At 33.1% G+C, this 18,494-nt stretch overlaps 1 protein-coding gene and 2 non-coding genes across 3 annotated transcripts in view; 2 read left to right on the top strand and 1 right to left on the bottom strand.

The window, feature by feature from the left end:
* The window catches only part of LOC118741950 (serine-rich adhesin for platelets), a 52,271-nt gene extending 40,269 nt beyond the window's left edge, over nt 1–12,002 (bottom strand). Inside the window, exon 1 of the mRNA XM_036473919.1 lies at nt 11,071–12,002. Within this exon, the coding sequence (XP_036329812.1) occupies nt 11,071–11,126 (56 nt within the window). The 5' untranslated portion in view covers nt 11,127–12,002. The remainder of the gene's footprint in view (nt 1–11,070) is intronic.
* Nucleotides 6–77, top strand: Trnap-ugg. The gene has a single exon. It is a non-coding gene; the product is annotated as a tRNA-Pro (tRNA).
* Trnap-ugg lies at nt 1,816–1,887 on the top strand. Its single transcript has one exon. It is a non-coding gene; the product is annotated as a tRNA-Pro (tRNA).
* Nucleotides 12,003–18,494: the final 6,492 nt, after the last annotated feature.

Here is an 18,494-nt window from a genome sequence, read left to right as displayed (position 1 = left end):
CAAGCGGCTCAATGGTCTAGGGGTATGATTCTCGCTTTGGGTGCGAGAGGTCCCGGGTTCAAATCCCGGTTGAGCCCGAACGAACTTTTTTTATTTATATAAAATAAATAAAAAATAAGAATTCGAAAATATTTGTTAAATAATAAGTATTTGTGTAAGCGAAAAACTTTTCAAGCAATTGTGGCAAATATAAATTCAACTGTTGTTTACGCCACTATCTACCAACCAACCGCCATGCAATCAAGGCGCAATTTGCCGATTCACATTGTTTGCCGTTTGTTTTCCAAACAAACAATAAAATATTGGCACATTAATGTTTAGTCAGACGTAAAATTACTTTTAAGTCTTTTTCCTTATACTTGCATATAATACAAGGCAACAAAAACAACAACGCACGCGGGGCGAATGATGATGCGCTGTGCCACCTTGCTAGTCGTGGGTGCGCGCTCGTCTTGCCACTTTTCACTACTCACAGTTGCCGTATGGTGGCGGAAAAAAGTTTTAAAATAATGCAAAGAAATTTTCATACACATTTTTCCGGGCATTAATCCGCTTTGCTTGCCTGCGCGCCAAATACGAGAATGTACATAGACTTCAATGAGGGTTAGTGAGGTTTATTATTGTAATTGTTCTTGCTTGTCTGCTAAAGTATTTTGAGCTTTTAGCACTTGATGAAGTTGTCTTATTTATCTTCAAGAATAAATAATAAAAAAAAAAAAAACCAAAAAATATAAATCGAAGGAATTTGGCTAAGGTTTAATTTACGCTTTCCACTCAACAATCATTAATTTTAGACTGGATTTTAAGCTCTTCATTTTTTGTTTGTATTCTCTTCTCCATTTGCACACTTCAACGGCAAGCGATGGTAAGTGGGGTCCCATTTTACGCCTCCTCCTTCTCCCATTGCACTTTGTCACCATTGAGCCCAATCATCATAATTTGTTGCTCATTTATCGGCAAACAATATCTCGATTGCCTGCCTGCCAATGTCACCTTCGTGAGACAGCAACTTCCTCCAATCGCCCAACGACATCAGCGCCCGCGTATTTCCCTCCCTCACTCACTTCTCATCAGTTGACTCTAGCAAAGCTGTCATAATGCTCAATAATGAAAAATGAAAATTTTGTCATAAATTGACAAATACTTATTTAAGCATAACGCCAGTGGGATGGGGCAGCGGGCAAACTCAATGAATTTGCTTAGTGAAATTTCTATGCTGGCGTATTTTGAATGGCAGCGTATTTTATCAGCTGCCTTCGTCATTGCGAATTACTTCTTTGGCGATGGCATGGCTGTGTTCGTACCCAAACCACTCAACAACCAACACGCAATAGACAATAATAAAAGTTTATGCAAGTGTTTCAAATTTAATTAAAAAAATAAACTTTCAATTGCCAGATGCGTATAAGCGGATTTGGTGCACAATTTGACGCCTGGCCATCATGATTAGGCGACGAAACAGTAAATTGCAATTTGTTTATTTTTTCATATTTTTATAAGGACGAATGAACGCAATTAAAATATGAATACTTTTGACTTTTTCCCCGATTAAGTTAATTAAGTACCATCTTGAATTTATTTAATTAGACACAAAGTCATTTGAATATTTTTAACTTATTTGTTTGTTAAACTTCTGAGATCTTGTTTAAATAAAAATATCTATTCGCAGCCCAAAGTAACGTAAATATTTACATATTTTAATAGCTTATTCTTTAACAAAACTATATTGCAGAGATACATATTTATATACATTTATGAATTTTTCACATAAGTAGTTGTCTATTGTGTTTGAGTTTATAACTTAGCCGCTCATGCGGCTCAATGGTCTAGGGGTATGATTCTCGCTTTGGGTGCGAGAGGTCCCGGGTTCAAATCCCGGTTGAGCCCGAACGAATTTTTTATTTTAACAAAGTCATGCATTTTAATTTTATTTTACTGAAAAATTATGTAAATATGTAAAAAAAGAAAACGAGGCACCAAGTTAAATTTGAATGCTTCTGTTCGGCCACAAAAAATGCTACTACTTATAAAAGCAATACAATTGAGGAATCCAATTCCGCATAAAAATTAATGAAATGAAAAAAAAATATTATTTCCTCTATGCAGTTATATATTTAAAATTATATGTAAAAAAGACGATTTGATTTAGAAAATCTACTTATTTACTCTTAATTAGGTTGACTTTTTTTTATAATATTTCCGAAGGAATGATAAAGTCTTTAAAGTTTCATCTATTAAATTCGACCTTAGTTTATTGCACCATCAGGAACTTTTGATTTTGGTGATTATGCATAGCTTCGTAGGAATATGGTCAATATCTGTTGGGTATTTTTCAGAAAAAAATATATCATAATAAGAGATCTGAAATAATAACCGCTCGCTGTAATCCTAAAACTAGCTAAAACATCAGTGATCCTGGATTATTAAAATTTAACTAAGTTTTCCTGTTTCTCCACTTAACTTTTTTACCGTTCGATATTTGAAAATGGCGTCAAAGTAATATATTTATACATCGGTAAGTGTACAAAGTTTAAGGTACTTATCAAGGCCAACGTTTTCAAATTTCAATCAATTACGCAGGACCACAAAAAATAAATCGATGAAAGGTTAATAAAACCAGAGCAGGCGATTTATATGTTTTTGGAGTCGCTGAACACGAATCTGAAGGCATTCTGAAGTATGTACGCCCTATAAAAGCCCTTCTGGAAGGCCTTCTATGGATACCGAAAGAAGACGCCCTTCAATTGATGACAGTCCATACAAAAAAGAAAGGAGGAAGGCATCTTTACTCTCAGGAAGGCCTTTCGGAAGGGTTTTTAACTCCTGCAATTATCTACTGGGTTATAAAATGATGTATATTTAATACAGCCATGCACGACCAACATTTTGGCGAGCACGTTCGCAACTCGCATTAGTCTAATTAATTTTTTGTCAGTACTCCCGCATGCATAATCCCTCATTTCTGATCCCGAAAAAATGGCGCGGAATTGGATTCCCTAAATACAATTATCATCACCTATGTCCGACTTTTTTTATACCACATTTTTTTTAGGTCGTGTCCGCGAAAGGGTTAAAATTAATATCAACTTGAAGTTTTAAAATTACAACCTATAAAATAAGATAAAAAACAACGATCTAGATAAGATAAACAAATTTGTTTTTGTGTTTTAGTACTGTCAAAAGGCATCTATGAAGTGTAGAACGAAAGTGTATTCAATCGAAAAAATCGCATACAAAAATATGTTTAATAGGGCAATTCTGGCAACGTCTTTCAACTCCCTAGCCAGCAAAAATCCGAAATGGATCAAGAAAAGAAAAAAAATGGATGTGAAGTGCGTATTTCTTTCTGTCCATTTACCGATTCCATTTTCGTTCCGTTTTTCCTCTAAGGTGAGCGGCAGAAGCGTATATACAGAAAAGTATCGAAAAAGGTTGTGAAACGGATATGTTTTTTGGCTGTTTTTGTAATTGTATTTTTCGTTCCATACGCTCTCCTTCTGCACTTCACAGAAGTTTTTTTTATAGTTCGAATAAAAATTAAGGAAGCGCCTGATGCTATTCAAACCCGGCACCTTCCGAAAGCCAAAAAATAGTAACAGACTACGCATCCTACGTATACACGATTGCAAGTGTTCAGCTTGAACAAATGACATGAAAACCAGCGTTGTTTTTTGGACGTTCTTGGATACGTAAATGAACGAAAATTGTAGTCGTTTACTTTTCGTTTCCGTATACGAAAAACTATACGAGACCGCAATGTCCGCAAAATTTACGATTCTCTGCTGGCTGGGTATACATTGGTCGGAAATATTAAAACTGGACCACGTCTTGACAAGTTTCAACATATTATTTACTTTTGGTAATTTTTTTATAGAAGTACAGTACATTCTTTAACAAAACCTGTGCAAATTTAGTTTTCATATTAAAAAAAGACGCAAAAAGCTTTCATACAAATTTCGAGCTTTTGTAGAAATTCTCTCGAGTATGCGTTTCAAAAGTCTACAAATTACCATTGATTTTTTAGATTTTTTTTATCAAAGATGTTACGGTTTTCGCCTACATAAAGATTAATTGAATTTACATTGAGATAGGGCGTTCTTCAACCAAATTCTGAAATACGATGTTCTGGAAAAATTTGCTGAAATAAGGCGTTTTCGAACCGGCTGCCGAGATAGATCAATGTGTATATATGGAATCAGTAAAATTCTACTAATGTATAAAATATTTTACCAATAGTTCTTTGTAAATACATATTATTTGAATGAATGTGACTGGAGGGACAATGAAAATCCGTCTATTTTACCTTTGTGCACTCAATTACGAATTTTAGCCAAAACATTAGGCTGATACATATAACCAGGGAACGGATTTTATGGAAATTGCCTTTTTTTTCTGCTAAAGAATAGAGTATATTCGATTAAGAATGTCCACGATTTAGCTTTCCCTGATTCCATATATACACATTTGATGTTGCCTTTTTTAAGATATTTGCCTTTTTTTGCCTTTTTTAAGATATTTGCCTTTTTTTGCCTTTTCTACCTTTAAAAAAGTGATTATAGCATTTAAATTTTTTTTTAAAGATTAAAATATATACACATTGCCCATGCGGCTTATATAGGCGCAGAGACCTCTTGCCAAATTGGTGTTGGAAAAATTCAAAGCCGTTTTCTCAGCTAACGAAGGCTTGGAGACAATAAGGGGTGTTGATAGAATTATAAAGGGCGAGGAAAACGCCTTTATTCCTGATAATATGAACGTTTCAAACGTTCCATATTTAAATTGGGCTCCACTTGTATCAACTTACGTCGAGCGCACATTTAGTACATTCAAGGCTTTTCTTCGCGAAAATCGAATGAAAATGCTGCCAGAAAACTTCAAAATGTATCTTGTGGTTCAATGTTACTACAACTATACAGATTAAAGTTTTATGAGTTAGAAACCCGAAAGGATAAAATAGTCAAAGATTCAAAGTACAAATTTTTCATATAATGAAACTAGTTCATAGTTTTTCTCTTTTTACTTGTAATATAAATGTATTTTTTGATTGTTCTTCGTATTTTCTGTCTTTTAGGTGCCTTATTTTGCTTTTTTTGCCTTTTCCTGCCTTTTTTGCTATTTTGTTTTGCCTTTTTTTGCCTTTTTTGCAACACCTAGTGCCTTTTCCTGCCTTTTTCGCTATTTTATTTTGCCTTTCCCAGCCTATTTCGTTATTTTATTTTGCCTTTTTTTATAGGTCTTTAGGTCCTGATAATCCGTTCCCTGCATATAACCTTCTAGAAATATTTAAAATTGTGACTGGTGCGACAGGGCCTTGTCACTGGTGTAAAGTAGTTATGTATAAAGTAAAAGTTTGTATGGGCAAAATTTCCTTTAAAAAAAATTGAGTATACTTTTCGGATCTTGCGACCATTGCAATGGACTTCTTGGCACGGAAGAACAGTAAAAATATATGTTTAAAATATTTTAAAAACTTTATTGTATACCGTTTTCAGGTCATAAAGGGAAAAAATACGTGTACCGAAAAGACATAACAATGTACTGTCGTACATATTTATCCATATATGTAATACTCCTATATTGGCAATGAGAGCTAGTACCGTCCGAAAACACTACAGTACAGATATATCAATAAACACGTACGAAAGAAAAGTAACACATACGTTTATAAATAAACATGTACACAACACATATACAAAAACGGCACTCAAGTACACAATACATTGACAAAAACAGTACTAGACTGTCTCGCTCTGATTTCGGAATGCTTACATATTGAGAAGTTAGCTTACTGCCAATATAGAAGTATTACATATATGTATTTATCCAATAAATATTTGGGTTGGAGATCAAGTAGAGATAAAATAAATATTGCAACTTCCAGTGTTGATGTTCAAGTGCAAATCAATGGGCGAACCAACCCGTTCTCAAATAAAAGTGCACAGTATTTTTTTTTTTCAAAATAATATGAGTTCTCCACTTGAGAAAAGCTTTGATATCAATTTGAGCTCAAACTTTATTTAACTACTAGACAAGTGTTGTATATCGACACTTGAGTGGAAGAGCGACCTATCGCCGCAGCCAGTTCGAAAACGCCCTATCTCAGAAAACTTTTCAAGAACGCCCCACTTCAGAATTTGATTGAAGAACGCCCTTTTTCAGAATTTTATTGAAAAGCACCTGTTCGGAGCAGCAGCGGATAAGCCAGCAACATAAAATATGTTTATCAAAATCAATATGAATAACGTTATCTGATCACACTGAAATTTTCATACTCAATTGAGCTGCATATTTACTTGTATGTATTTAAACTGTGCTAATTTTGTTTCCCCTTTATACTATGTATAAAGCATACGTATATACATACATACATATATGTATGTGCATACGTACCGCCCGCGCTCAGTTGGATACATTCGTATGCAAGCAAGCGAAAATAGTACATATGTATGTAAGCAATATTGTGTGCGCGGGTGCATACGTGCATAAATATATATATGTAAATTCTCATGCATTTAAGAAAACTGGTTTTCTATTGTTGGTGATGAATTTGCAGTTATCCAATGTAATTAGGACATACTTAAATAGTTCAAGGTGAACTTTCTGTTAGTTAGTCGCGGACCAAATCTTGTTAAATACAGTTGCTTAACTTATGCATACATCGTTTGTTTTATTTTAATAGCTGCTAAAAAGGCTTAGTAGCTCAACAGCACCCTTTCTCAAAATTTGTTTGAAGAACGCGCTATCTCAGAATTCGGTTCAAAAACGCCCTATCTCAGCTGAAAATACATTGAAAATATGCTGAGATAGGGCGTTTTTTTTGGAATCGGCAGCTGAGATAGGTCGTTCTTCAACCAAATTCTGAAGTAGTGCGTTATTGAAAAGTTTTCTGAGATATATTTTTGCTGTTCTTCGCGACGTCTTCTGAGCATAAATTTGGTTTACTTATTATTCCGCAGCTGGTTTCTGTTGAATAGTGTACCACAACTTATTTCAAATACCACGATCACTTTTATTGGGCAGAATTCTACATAACCCTAAACATTTTTATATTTACCACTTATTTACATACAACCCGTGTCAAAATTATAAGCATACCACATATTGACAAATTTTTACAATTTTTTGTTAATTAATTTTAGTTATTTTCTATAAAAATAAAGTTTATCCTTAAAAAAGTGTATAAACCTATGTTTCAAACTTCATTTCAATTTGAATTTCAGGAATTTTTTGAGTTTTTGGTTAACTATTTTTCAGATTTGCCAAATACAATATTCAAATGAAAAGATTACTTTCATTTTGTGATTAGCCAAAAATATTGTTCAAACCTTAAACATCAATTATGAAGGATTTAACACCAGATAAATTATTTTGTTGTTGTTTTTTATTTCTCAATGAGAATATTTAATGATCATTGCCGTCATTTCTACGGGTTTTATGTCAACGCATTTAAGTTTAGCACGCGAGAGCTTTGAAAGATAAGGGAGAACCTATATTTCTTTCCGAAAAAATACCAAAAATCATTTAAATTTTAGTGCACCTTAATTTTCTAACTCAGCTCATTTGAAAGTTTTGTAGCCTTCGGAAACTAATAGCCGGTTTCACCAGAAATTTAAATGGAAAATGATTTTTTGTTTTCTGTCGATTTCCATATAAAATTAAAAAAATTAAAATCATTTTTCACTTAAATACCTTTCGTGAAACTGGCTGTATTATTTCTCTATCGATAATTAAGTAAGTGAAATGTATACTAGAGAAAACAGCATGTTCTTATCTATGCTAATTTATTTACCAGAGGTACATATTTTTATTTATTATTTTTTAATTATAATATTTTTTTTTTATAAACATATATAGTTAACAAAATCCATATAAATCCAAATTTCAAACTTTGTGTAATATTAAAAAAATCAACAAACTTTTGTAAAGATTTCGAGCTATTTAATTCGATTTTTCAGAAAGATTTGGAGTATACAGTTTTATAGCCCATTCAACAATTTTTTATATACATAAAGAAAAAGATCAACAACTTCAACAAGAAAAAATTGCCAAAAATCAGCGGTAAGTCTCAGATACTTCGAACATGGCTTTTGTTAAAGAATAAACTATATTTTCATAAAAAAATAATTAACCCTTATGTACTCTTGTTGGTCTCTCAAATCACGATACAATTTTTTAATTAAAATTAATATTTCGTTTATGTGCCCATAAATTTCATACTACGAATATGTAGCTTTCACCGAGTCAGAAATGAGTTATTTAGCGTAGCGAGCCAACGTGTTTGGTAAGAAGCGCGATATAAATACTTATCAAACGATATCTGTCAGGGAATCTGGCAGGAATTTCAAGCAGTACTAATATTTTTAATAATCGCTGTAAGTTACGTCAAAATTTATTGTAAATATTTAAAACATTTTCTTCTTGTTTTTTTAGCGACATAAGAAATCAACTTTGAAAGGCCAAGAGAAATTCCTTACTAAAAATATTCCCTAGTTTCTAGCCATTGTCAAAGTTTCCAATTTTTATTTTGTTATTTTTGTTAACTTGAAGTATTTTGATTTTAAGAGTATTTTTCCTTTTTACTAAATTAATAACTTTTTTGTTATTTTGTTCTTAACATTTAATTGCAAAGTCAAAATAATAATATTTTTACTGGACAGTTTTTGGTGAAACGATTTACATATCGCTCATTAGTGTCATAGTCAAAAAAACATAAATTTTGAGTTGAGTATGCAGAGATCACCACTACCTCTTCTATGTTGTGTATCGATTACCAGTAGCTCACTGGAATAAAATATCTATTAATTTTTATTAAGGGACCGTATATAAATTCAATTTCTCGAGTTTTGCTTTTTTGAGTTATGACACTATTGAGCGCTATATTTTTATTACTTGACGATCAAGTTTGTGTGGTCAACATCAGTAGTTATGTGACTTTTTTTAAGTACAGTACTTAACCATTAAAATAAAAAAAAAAAATAGTCAAAACTTGTCAAATTATTTATAAATTTTAAGCAGAAAACAAACCGATTTCAATGCTCATACGTATAAAATTTAGGAATACCGTAAGTTTCTACACGATTTAAAGATAGGACTAAACCAAATTTGTTCGAGATTAGTATTGAGGTACCACCTTTCAGATAAAAACTATCGAAAAGCTATCCGGTAACATACACTGCCGGAACAAAGTATTAGCACAGATTACTTTTCACAACATATGCAACAATTTTTATTCTATTTTTTTCCGCTAATTTTTTATAAAAATATGTTCACTCTACCATAATAAACTTAAAATTACAAATTTTGAACTTTGTGCAAAACTCGCGAAAATTAAATAAATTTTCAACTTTTTAATCAGATTTTTCGGAATTTTTTTACTAACCAATTTTGTAGCCCATTAAATTCTAGTATACAAAATACAAGTTTAAAGTTAGTAAAACATTTTGATTTTTTTTTTTGTTAAAGGTGTTTAGCACTTTTTTCATACAAATTATTTTCGTTTTTGTATGCAAGAAACTGCGTGAAAAAATTGCCAAAAATCAAACTTGCACTACACTACAATAAAATTCATTCGACTACATAACTGTGTACTCAAAAAAATTCTAAAAAATCTGATTAAAAAGTTGAAAATCTGCATGAAAATTTACTGAATTTTCCTGAGTTTTGCACAAAGTTTAGAAATTATATTTTTATGTTTTTTGTTGTAGTATGAAGCATTTATTTATAAAAAATTAGCGGAAAAAATTAAAAAAAAAAAAATTGTTGCATATGTTGTAAAAAATTCTCTGTGCCAATACGTTTTTCTGGCAGTGTACATAAAAAAAGTATTAAGATGAATTAATAACCTCCTTCTTTCTTGCAGTCGTTTAAAAAAATTTCATGAAAAATCATGTCGTTTTCTTCACACCACTGCTATTTTTTCAAGTAGAATTAAAAAAAAAAAAAACTGTTTCCTACGTAGCACTATCGTCTGGCGACTGCTATTTGCTGACCAAGAGTGCAGAAGTAACCAAATTGATTTGAAACTTGGTGTTTGGGGGTTTTTGTGGTCGCTAATTTCGAATTTGATGTCATATTTTTTTTGAACTCAAAATGGCGGATTCAATATGGAGACCAAATTTTAAAATCTTTCCTTTTTCCCCAAAAACTTTTATATAAGGCGGTTTTCGAGATCGCTGATTCTGCATCCGATGACAGTTTTTTTTGAATTCAGAATGGTCGATTAAATATGGCGACCAAATTTTATAATTTTCTAATTTTCACCACAAACTCATATAAATGCGGGGTTTTCGAGATCGCTGATTCCGAATCTGATGTCAGATTTTTGAAATTCATAATGGGCGATCCACTATGGCGACCAAATTTTACAAAATTCTCCTTTTCACAAAAAATTTGTATATAAATTATCTATAAAAATTAATTTTATTTTACTTAGCATGCTATATGCTAGTTTCTATTTTTGTTAGTCACACAAATGTTACCTTCATTATGCATTTCCATTCTCTTTTTTTGAAGTACCTTTATCACTCGAAGACTTATTCCAATTCGAACTACAGAATGCTGACTACGAAAGAAACAAAAAATGTTAAACTTTTTGTAGAAATGTCAACTTTAACAGCTGATATCTCAACGGGATAACTATTTCCGAAAATAATGTGCATACACTTTTTTACTCTGGAGAATTAGTTTAGTGCAGGGACAAAAAAAATCGATTTATCGATACTTAAAATATTACTTTTGGCCAGCAAATAGTAGCTGCCAGACCATAGTGCGTAGCACAGTAGCTTAAATAATTTTTTTTTTATATTGAGAAATCTTGAAGAGAGGAGACTAAAGGATGACTCATATCTCCGCCATCTTATAATTTTTTTATTTTTTTTTTTTTTTGGAAATTGGTTTCAAATATGTACTGTATGGATGAGAAATAAAACTTTTTTTGTAAATTTCATATCTGCATTAGAAAAATTCTATAATTAATTTTTAACCTATGCCAAAAAATGTTTCTCATAGAGTATAAGGAAGACCGAGTTACATAAGCACTAAAATATTTTGATTTTGATAAAAAATGCTCACCTTTCTTTCGTTTTAGCTTTTTCTGTATTTGAAACGGGTACATTGCGATCACACATTGATAATTAAAAAAATTCGGATTTCACTTTTAAGTGGTATGATTTATTGACCGTTTGGTCTTCTTCACAAAAATGTGCAATTTGAAAAGTACATTTTCATATAATTTACACTCTTATTATACGATGTTTTTAAGTTTACAATTTTTCAAATTTCTTTTCAAATTTCTTTCAAAAAAAAACCTACCACAACTTTGTTGCTTCTTACAATTTTGTAAATTACAGTCTTCAATTTTGAAAATCAGTCATTTATGCCAATTAGTTTGCAATCAAATTGCAAATATAATAAAACCAAAATATCATCACAGCTGAACACTCCATCAATTTGTCAGAGTTTTTCACATCGGCTTACAAAAAAAAAAAAAAAAAAAAATCAGTCACGTACGCCCCACACCACCAAAAAGGCAGGCCACCACACTAAAAACGCTTAATTATTTATGAGTCACATTAACTTCCGGCAACAAAATGGCCAAATAAAAACACACCACACAACACAAAAAAATTAACACCCACTTAAATATCCATTAACCAGTTCACGTTACACCGTGCGTTTGAGCCAAGCGCACATCCTTCACACTACATAACGGTTGTGGAAAAAGAAATGCGTGCGAATTTGTTGCGTCGAGTTGATATCAAATCCGGAAACGGCCACACACACTGATACTGACATTGATAAGGTTGATGCTGACAGCAAAGCCACTGAAATTTTTGGTCAGCGGAAAAAAAGTGACTACCCATATTTTAGGCCGTTGTAAAAAATGCTGCGCCGATTTGAAGGATATGCAAGCATCCGCGAACCGAATGCGACACGGCGTTCACACAGCAACGACACAGTGATGATAACGACCGATTTGGGAGCTGTCGTGCGATGAAATGCCAATTCAACGAAAGCCACACACTGGGCAGACCCACAAAAACCAGCAGGCAAGCTACGGACTACTAGCAGCTGGATATGAAGGCGAATGGGTATGAAGACACAGTGGCAGGCAGCCACTTAGCAGCAGCAGGATGCCCGCATAGTTATAGGGGCGAATACCGTTAAAACACAATAGCACACAACAACAACAAGAGCAATAAAAACCAAAGGATAAACAGCCAAAAGATATAAGGAATTTTGCATTCGCATATTCCACCGAGAACGAATGGTAAGCAACCCTCGGATGGACGATTCGCTTGCGAAGTGAAAAAAAAAAAATCAAAAACTAAATAAACACGAAACAAAGCTGCAAAAATCAAAACAACGAAACGAAGCAAGCAAGAAAATAAAAACAAAACACTAAACCAATGGGTGGGGCTATGCTATGCTGCGCTGCGGCAAACGCCAAGCAAAAGTTGCTGCTTCACCAGTGAGATTCATACGAAGTTAAGCTGGGACAGAGTGTGTGACGCGATGTGTGGAGGTGGAGGCGGCGATGCAGTGGGTGGAAAATCGCGCCAGCAGCATCAGTATCACGTGGTGTTGATCCAATTAAGTCCGTAGAGTAAGTGTAATTTTGTTATTGTAATAATTTGAATTGTGCGACAGCACGTGCTAAACACGTTTCGTGAGCGAATTTGAGTTTCTTACAGAGAGGCATGCAGTCAGCGCCGAAGAGCAACGGATAGCAACGCGCCAAAATGTTTATGAATGAAATTCGTAAAATAAAGTTTTGCTGCGCATGTCCTTGAGCGCTCTTTGCGGACGAATATCGGCCTGTATTATCTTATGTTTATTAAAAGATTTCAGTCTGAGTAGCATATTGCAGCAGAGTAGTCAGACAGCAGCGTTTTTTGGTAGAAATTTTTTCGTGCTTATAAAAACGTAAAATTGAAGCTAATAGAAATTAGAGTTTTTTGCAGATTGTTTTTTGTTTTTGGGTATAAACCAAATGCTTTTAAATGTAAAATAAAACTTGATTTGTGATCATGTTTTTTTATTTGAGTTTCAGAAAAGTACGAATAATACTTTGCCATCAAGAAAAAAATTGTTCGACAACTCCAATGCAATTCTCTGTTTATCACCTTTGTGGATAATTTTAATCCTTTCACTGTAGGAGTCAAAGTGTAAACATTGTTTAGGAAAAAAAGCTTGCTAAATTTTACTACAACTAGGTACAGTGACTCAAACAAGCAATCACATGGTGATTCTTGACAAATATTAACAATGTTTTTCAAGTTAAAATTTTTTTTTTGAATTTTTTATAAAAATGTTGTTCATTCAATAACTAAAACCATGTAATTCAAAGTTTAAAAAATAATACAAAAATTTAGAGAAAATCAAAAAAAAAAATTCATCAGAATTTCGAATTTTTTATCTTAATGTTTACAAAATTTTCAGGTATGCGAGTTTGCGAAGCCCATAAAGTTTTAGTATTATACAGTGCAAGATTCAAGCGACTAAAAATTCGAATTGCTTTTTAATAATTTGCTTGCTAATAGTTTTTTGTACTTTTTTCCATAAAACAAAAAATTAAATTGGAAATCATTTTGAAAAAAAAAACACAACTTGACCGCTTGTTTGAGTCACTGTGTATAGGTTTCTAACACATATACACTAGGACGCATCACCAAAAAGAGATGCGGTGTTTCACCGAAACTAAAAAATTAATTATATTCTAAGACTTACGCCAAAGATTTGCGTGAGCTAGAACGAATTGAAAATACCTCCAAATATCTAATTATTTTGATTCCTTTGATAAAAGTTTTAAACATTTTCATGCAGAGCTTTTAAGATTAATCTTCAATGAACTTCTTCAAAAAATGATCAAAACGCCCTTTACCAAGAATTAAAAGAATTAAAAAAATTTTAGCAAAAATTTCTTACATTCAACAATTTTTATTTAGCTTGAGGCCGTTTTTAATGAAAAATATAGCTATCACTTCTCCCATTTTTACAAGTTGTTGTTGCTTTTCCACAATAGTTTTTCCTTAAAAACGGCCTCAAGCTCAACAAAAATTGTTGAATATAATTGTTATAAGGCCATAAATAACAAAAAAATTTTTTTTTACATTATTTTACCAAACATATCTGGAGAGAAACATGTTTGAAGCCAATTTATACACGCAATTCCATAAAATAAAATTGAATTTATGACCAAAAAGTGTGAATACTAACCCACCGTAAAAACTGTGAAATGAAGCAAACTCCCTAAAAAACAAAAGCCATAAAAATTCCCCGAAGAGTTTCAGGGGTATTCTGCTGCTCCAACGGCCCTGGGCTATATATGAATATGGGTCGTTCCGGGCTTAGAGGTTGACTAACAAGTATGAATATTATCAGTTGGTTGGCCGATGGAAATACGAGGATTTTCGTATTTAATTGATCTATGTTTCATGAAGTGCTATTGGACAACCAGAACTTAAGTTGAGCAAATGCATGGTGAGAAATGATGATGCAGATATGCCACGAACTTCCTTCAACTCCGCTTTGATTTCATGAAAATCTTCTTTCACCATTTTCTGCTTACTAAACATTTTTTGATGACTAATGGTGATTTCGTTTCTACCAAAAAATGTCGCCTTTTGATTGCCCCTTTCTCTTTTCGTGTTCAAGTCTAAATTAAAGGTAAAGTATGAGAAAATTTTGTGTTCCGTTTCTTAAAATGTCACAATCTTGTAAGGTAAAAAAGGCACATTCTCTGCCTCTGGTTGCCCTGAAAATGACCTACTTGACGTATCACTACATATACTCCTCTTATCTGTATACTCCAACGGCTATTCATGGTCGCGAAAAGTGTAAGGGCCAAAATATCATTATTGTACTAGCAAATACCCGCGTGCTGCGCTGTGGCTTAAAATTATTTCTGTGTTCTTACTCCCTTCCAGAGCTCTTATGGCCCAATTCATAAAAATAAAATAGATTTAAAGAATTCATTTATTTTGTAAGGTATTTGGAAGGTAGGTAAAATATCGGATTTCTCATAGAAATTTTTTTTAATTTGAAAAAATCTTCGTTCATTAAAAGTACTACAGTATTAACTAATAGTTTAAGATCTTGTAAGAGAATAAAATTTTTTCAACAGTAAACTTTCCTAAACCTCTTAGTTTTATACTAAATATTTAATTCATCTTATCAGTTAAATGAAATTACAATTTTCAAACAGGGGGCAACCCTCCACAAAAATATTTTCGGCTGTAAGCCTTCTTAAATCTCTTTCTTTTAACAGCTGTATTGCAGTATTTACTTAAACTTGCCGCCTCGGCAACTTTCTAATATTTTGAGTTAGACCTCTAGGAAAACATCGGTGAAAACAGCATTCAATTCCATGCATTAGTTTTTGAGTGATGCGCGTACAGACATATAGACAGGCAGGCAGACAAGCAGACAAAAACTCTAAAAATTGTTTATTTCGCTTCTCTTGGTCTAAAAAGACCGCCTATATAAATTTTACTTTAATATCTTTAATGTAGGGACGTCCGCCTGCTACAATTTTATTATATGTATGTATTATTAAATTATTATATCGACTTAAAAAAATTTATCGGAACATCGAAATTTTTCAAGTTAAAGACATTTATCCAGTTATCGAAGTTAATCGACTTAACGAAATTTATTGAATTATTGTAATGTAAAGAGCTATTTCGACTAATCGAGCTATCGGTATTTCTTGATTTATCGAAATGTGTTGGTAGTTATCGAAATTTGTCGGTTTATCGAATAGGTGATTTTGGAATTTTCAAAGTATATCGAGTTATCGAAATCTCTAGGACGCACAGTTATAGAAATTTGTAGTTATCGAGTTATCAGAGTAGTGTTTCTTAAATATATCGAATTATCGTTATAATTGGAATGAATGCGATGTATGTTTTTGAAATTTGTCGAGTTATCGAGAATTATTGAGCTAACGAAGTTTATTAATATCTAGCGAGTTTTATCAGCATTTGTCGAAATTCGTTGATATGTAGGTATCATAAAGAGAGATTTAGAAACATTGTTGTAGATTTGATTCGCTTATGGTGTATTATTTTCGCATTTTCTTTTGCATGTGCTTATTTTTTGTTTTAAGTCTATAAGAAGATGACGAAAACTTTGATGGTTTAAGAATTTGTTGGTTTTGTGAATTTTTGTTTGCTACGAAGACGCAAACGAACGCGAATACTATCACGAATACGAATACGAAGACCAAGACGAAGACACATACGAAAACGAATATGAAGACCAACTAAAGAGAACGGGAATATGAGGATGATTACGAAAACGAATATGATCATGAATACGAAGACAATTAAGGAGACGAATACGAAGACGATTACGAGTGGAACAGGAACATGAAGACGAATACGGAGATGAATACGAAAGCAAAGACTAATACTCAAGCGAATATAAAAACGAATACGAGGATAAGTACGAAGATAACTGCGCAGGCCAATATGAAAACGAGGACAACTACGAGTCCGACAACGAACACGAAGACAGACCGGAAGACGAATACGAGTGCTAGGACTAATATGAAGATGAATACGCAATTTATACAAATATGTAGTTATATGGAGGCGAAAAAGAAGACGAATAAAAAAGCGATGCAAATACGAATAAGAAAAATGTCTGGAATTTAAAGGGAACTAGAAATCCATTCAGGAAAGTTTCACTTCAGTAGTGTGGTCCAGGCACTGTTTTTTATTTTATTATTTGTTTGTTTAAGGGGAGCTTTTATAATTCACATTTTGTTTCATTTCTTCATGATCGTTTGTTTTCATCTTTCAGCACAGTTTTTGTGGTTGCACAGTTGGTTGGAAAATGTTCCAGGCTTGCGCTATCAATACAAATCTGTTTAATAATAAGATCCCTGCGCAAACGAAAAATTTCAATTCTTTACTGATACTTTAAAATCTTGTGGAGTATGATTTGGTAATTAAATAACAAAAAATATATTAGTAAATTAAAGATTTTACACTTAAGTTCGTATAGTTTGAGTATCACCGAAAGCCACATTACCCAAACCCCCAACTCTGACCACCAAAAAGTTTACCTTTCCCGACAGCTTTGTGTTGCCGAAACCAATAAATTCTGCAAAACCTTGGTGGTGCCCCTTCTGTTGTTATTCTTCAACTCTGTTGTTATTCTTCAACTTCAGCGAGTTGACACAAGAAATGCATATTTAGTCGAGTGTTAATAATGCCGTCCCAAATGAATTGCGTCAACTAACGCCGGCTAAAACTGAAGAAGGTAGATACATAGATATGCGTTTTGTTTTTGAATTTTTTTTTTCTTGGTGCGCGCTTTGTGGGCATAGAAGAAATTTTTTCGTGTGATTTAAACAAACAAACATACATACATATTCAGCGGTTTGCGGATAAGTTTTGTGCTGCTGTCTTTGGGATTTTTCTAGTGCCACTGAGGGGTGCAAATTTTTCTTACTCGCTTTTTATTTTTTTTAGATACTTCGACTGAAGGTGAAAGTTTGCGCAGCTGATAATTTTGTTATTCAAAATGGTGTCTTCCTGCTGTCGTCTTGGATTTTTCTTTATTTGCTATTTGCAGAGGTGTGGGCAGTGGATAAGAAATACCCTAAACTTTGAGGATGAGTTATGAGCTGACAGTAAATTGCAGGCGGCCAACTATGTTTGGATATTTAAATTTTTTTGATTTTAGTTTGGGAAAAAGTCGCAACGTTTATTTATTTCCGTATTCTTTTCTTATTCTTAGCGATGGAGAAGCGGCGGCGCATCTTATTGTTACACTCGAGAGGAAGCTGAATTTATTTCTGCATTTGTTAAAACGACGGCCTCTACTCTCTGAAGAATGGATAAATAATGTCTGGGACTTGGTTGCAGGCTGTGGCTACAAATTCAAATTTCAGCGCAGCATTTGGTTTTGAATATTTTAATTTTAAAATCATAATTAAAGAAAAAGGATATCCGCGATTTTTCATTAACTCGCTGCAATGCTGACAAGACGCCACTCATAGCCAGCGGTAAGTTAGGGGCGAGTGAAGCGAAACAACAAGTGTACATTGTGGCTAACGAATATGGTGGCGGCCAGAGGGGCGACATTATAAAGCAAACAAGTTTTGTTTATTTTTAATTTGCAGCGAGTACGTTTGCGAAAATAAATTAAACATGATTTTTTCGACAGAGCAGCAACCCCACAGTCGCCTGCCATGGTGGGTGGCAGTTAGGTGTAAGACGGTTTTTGTTAGTCTAATTTGTAAATGTGGCTAAAGCGAATTGGAGTAATGAAGACGCCCAGAAGCAGAGACTGGATGATTGCAATCAACAATATCATTCGATGAAACATAATAAAAATGTCAGTATCGGTAACAGTATTGGCCCCAATGCGAAGAAGGACATCACGGTCACGTAGTAAAGGCGTCAATTGGCTTCAATGCAATGAAACAAAGTGCAGATAAAAAAAACACAGAAGTACGCATACAAAGGCTATTGAGAAACTTT

Source organism: Rhagoletis pomonella, unplaced genomic scaffold (genome assembly GCF_013731165.1).
Source record: "Rhagoletis pomonella isolate Grant_MI unplaced genomic scaffold, Rhpom_1.0 Rhpom_scaffold_00001, whole genome shotgun sequence".
Classification (NCBI taxonomy): Eukaryota; Metazoa; Arthropoda; class Insecta; order Diptera; family Tephritidae; genus Rhagoletis; species Rhagoletis pomonella.
Note: the sequence above shows the minus strand (reverse complement) of the source record. Positions and strands in the feature narration are given on the sequence as shown.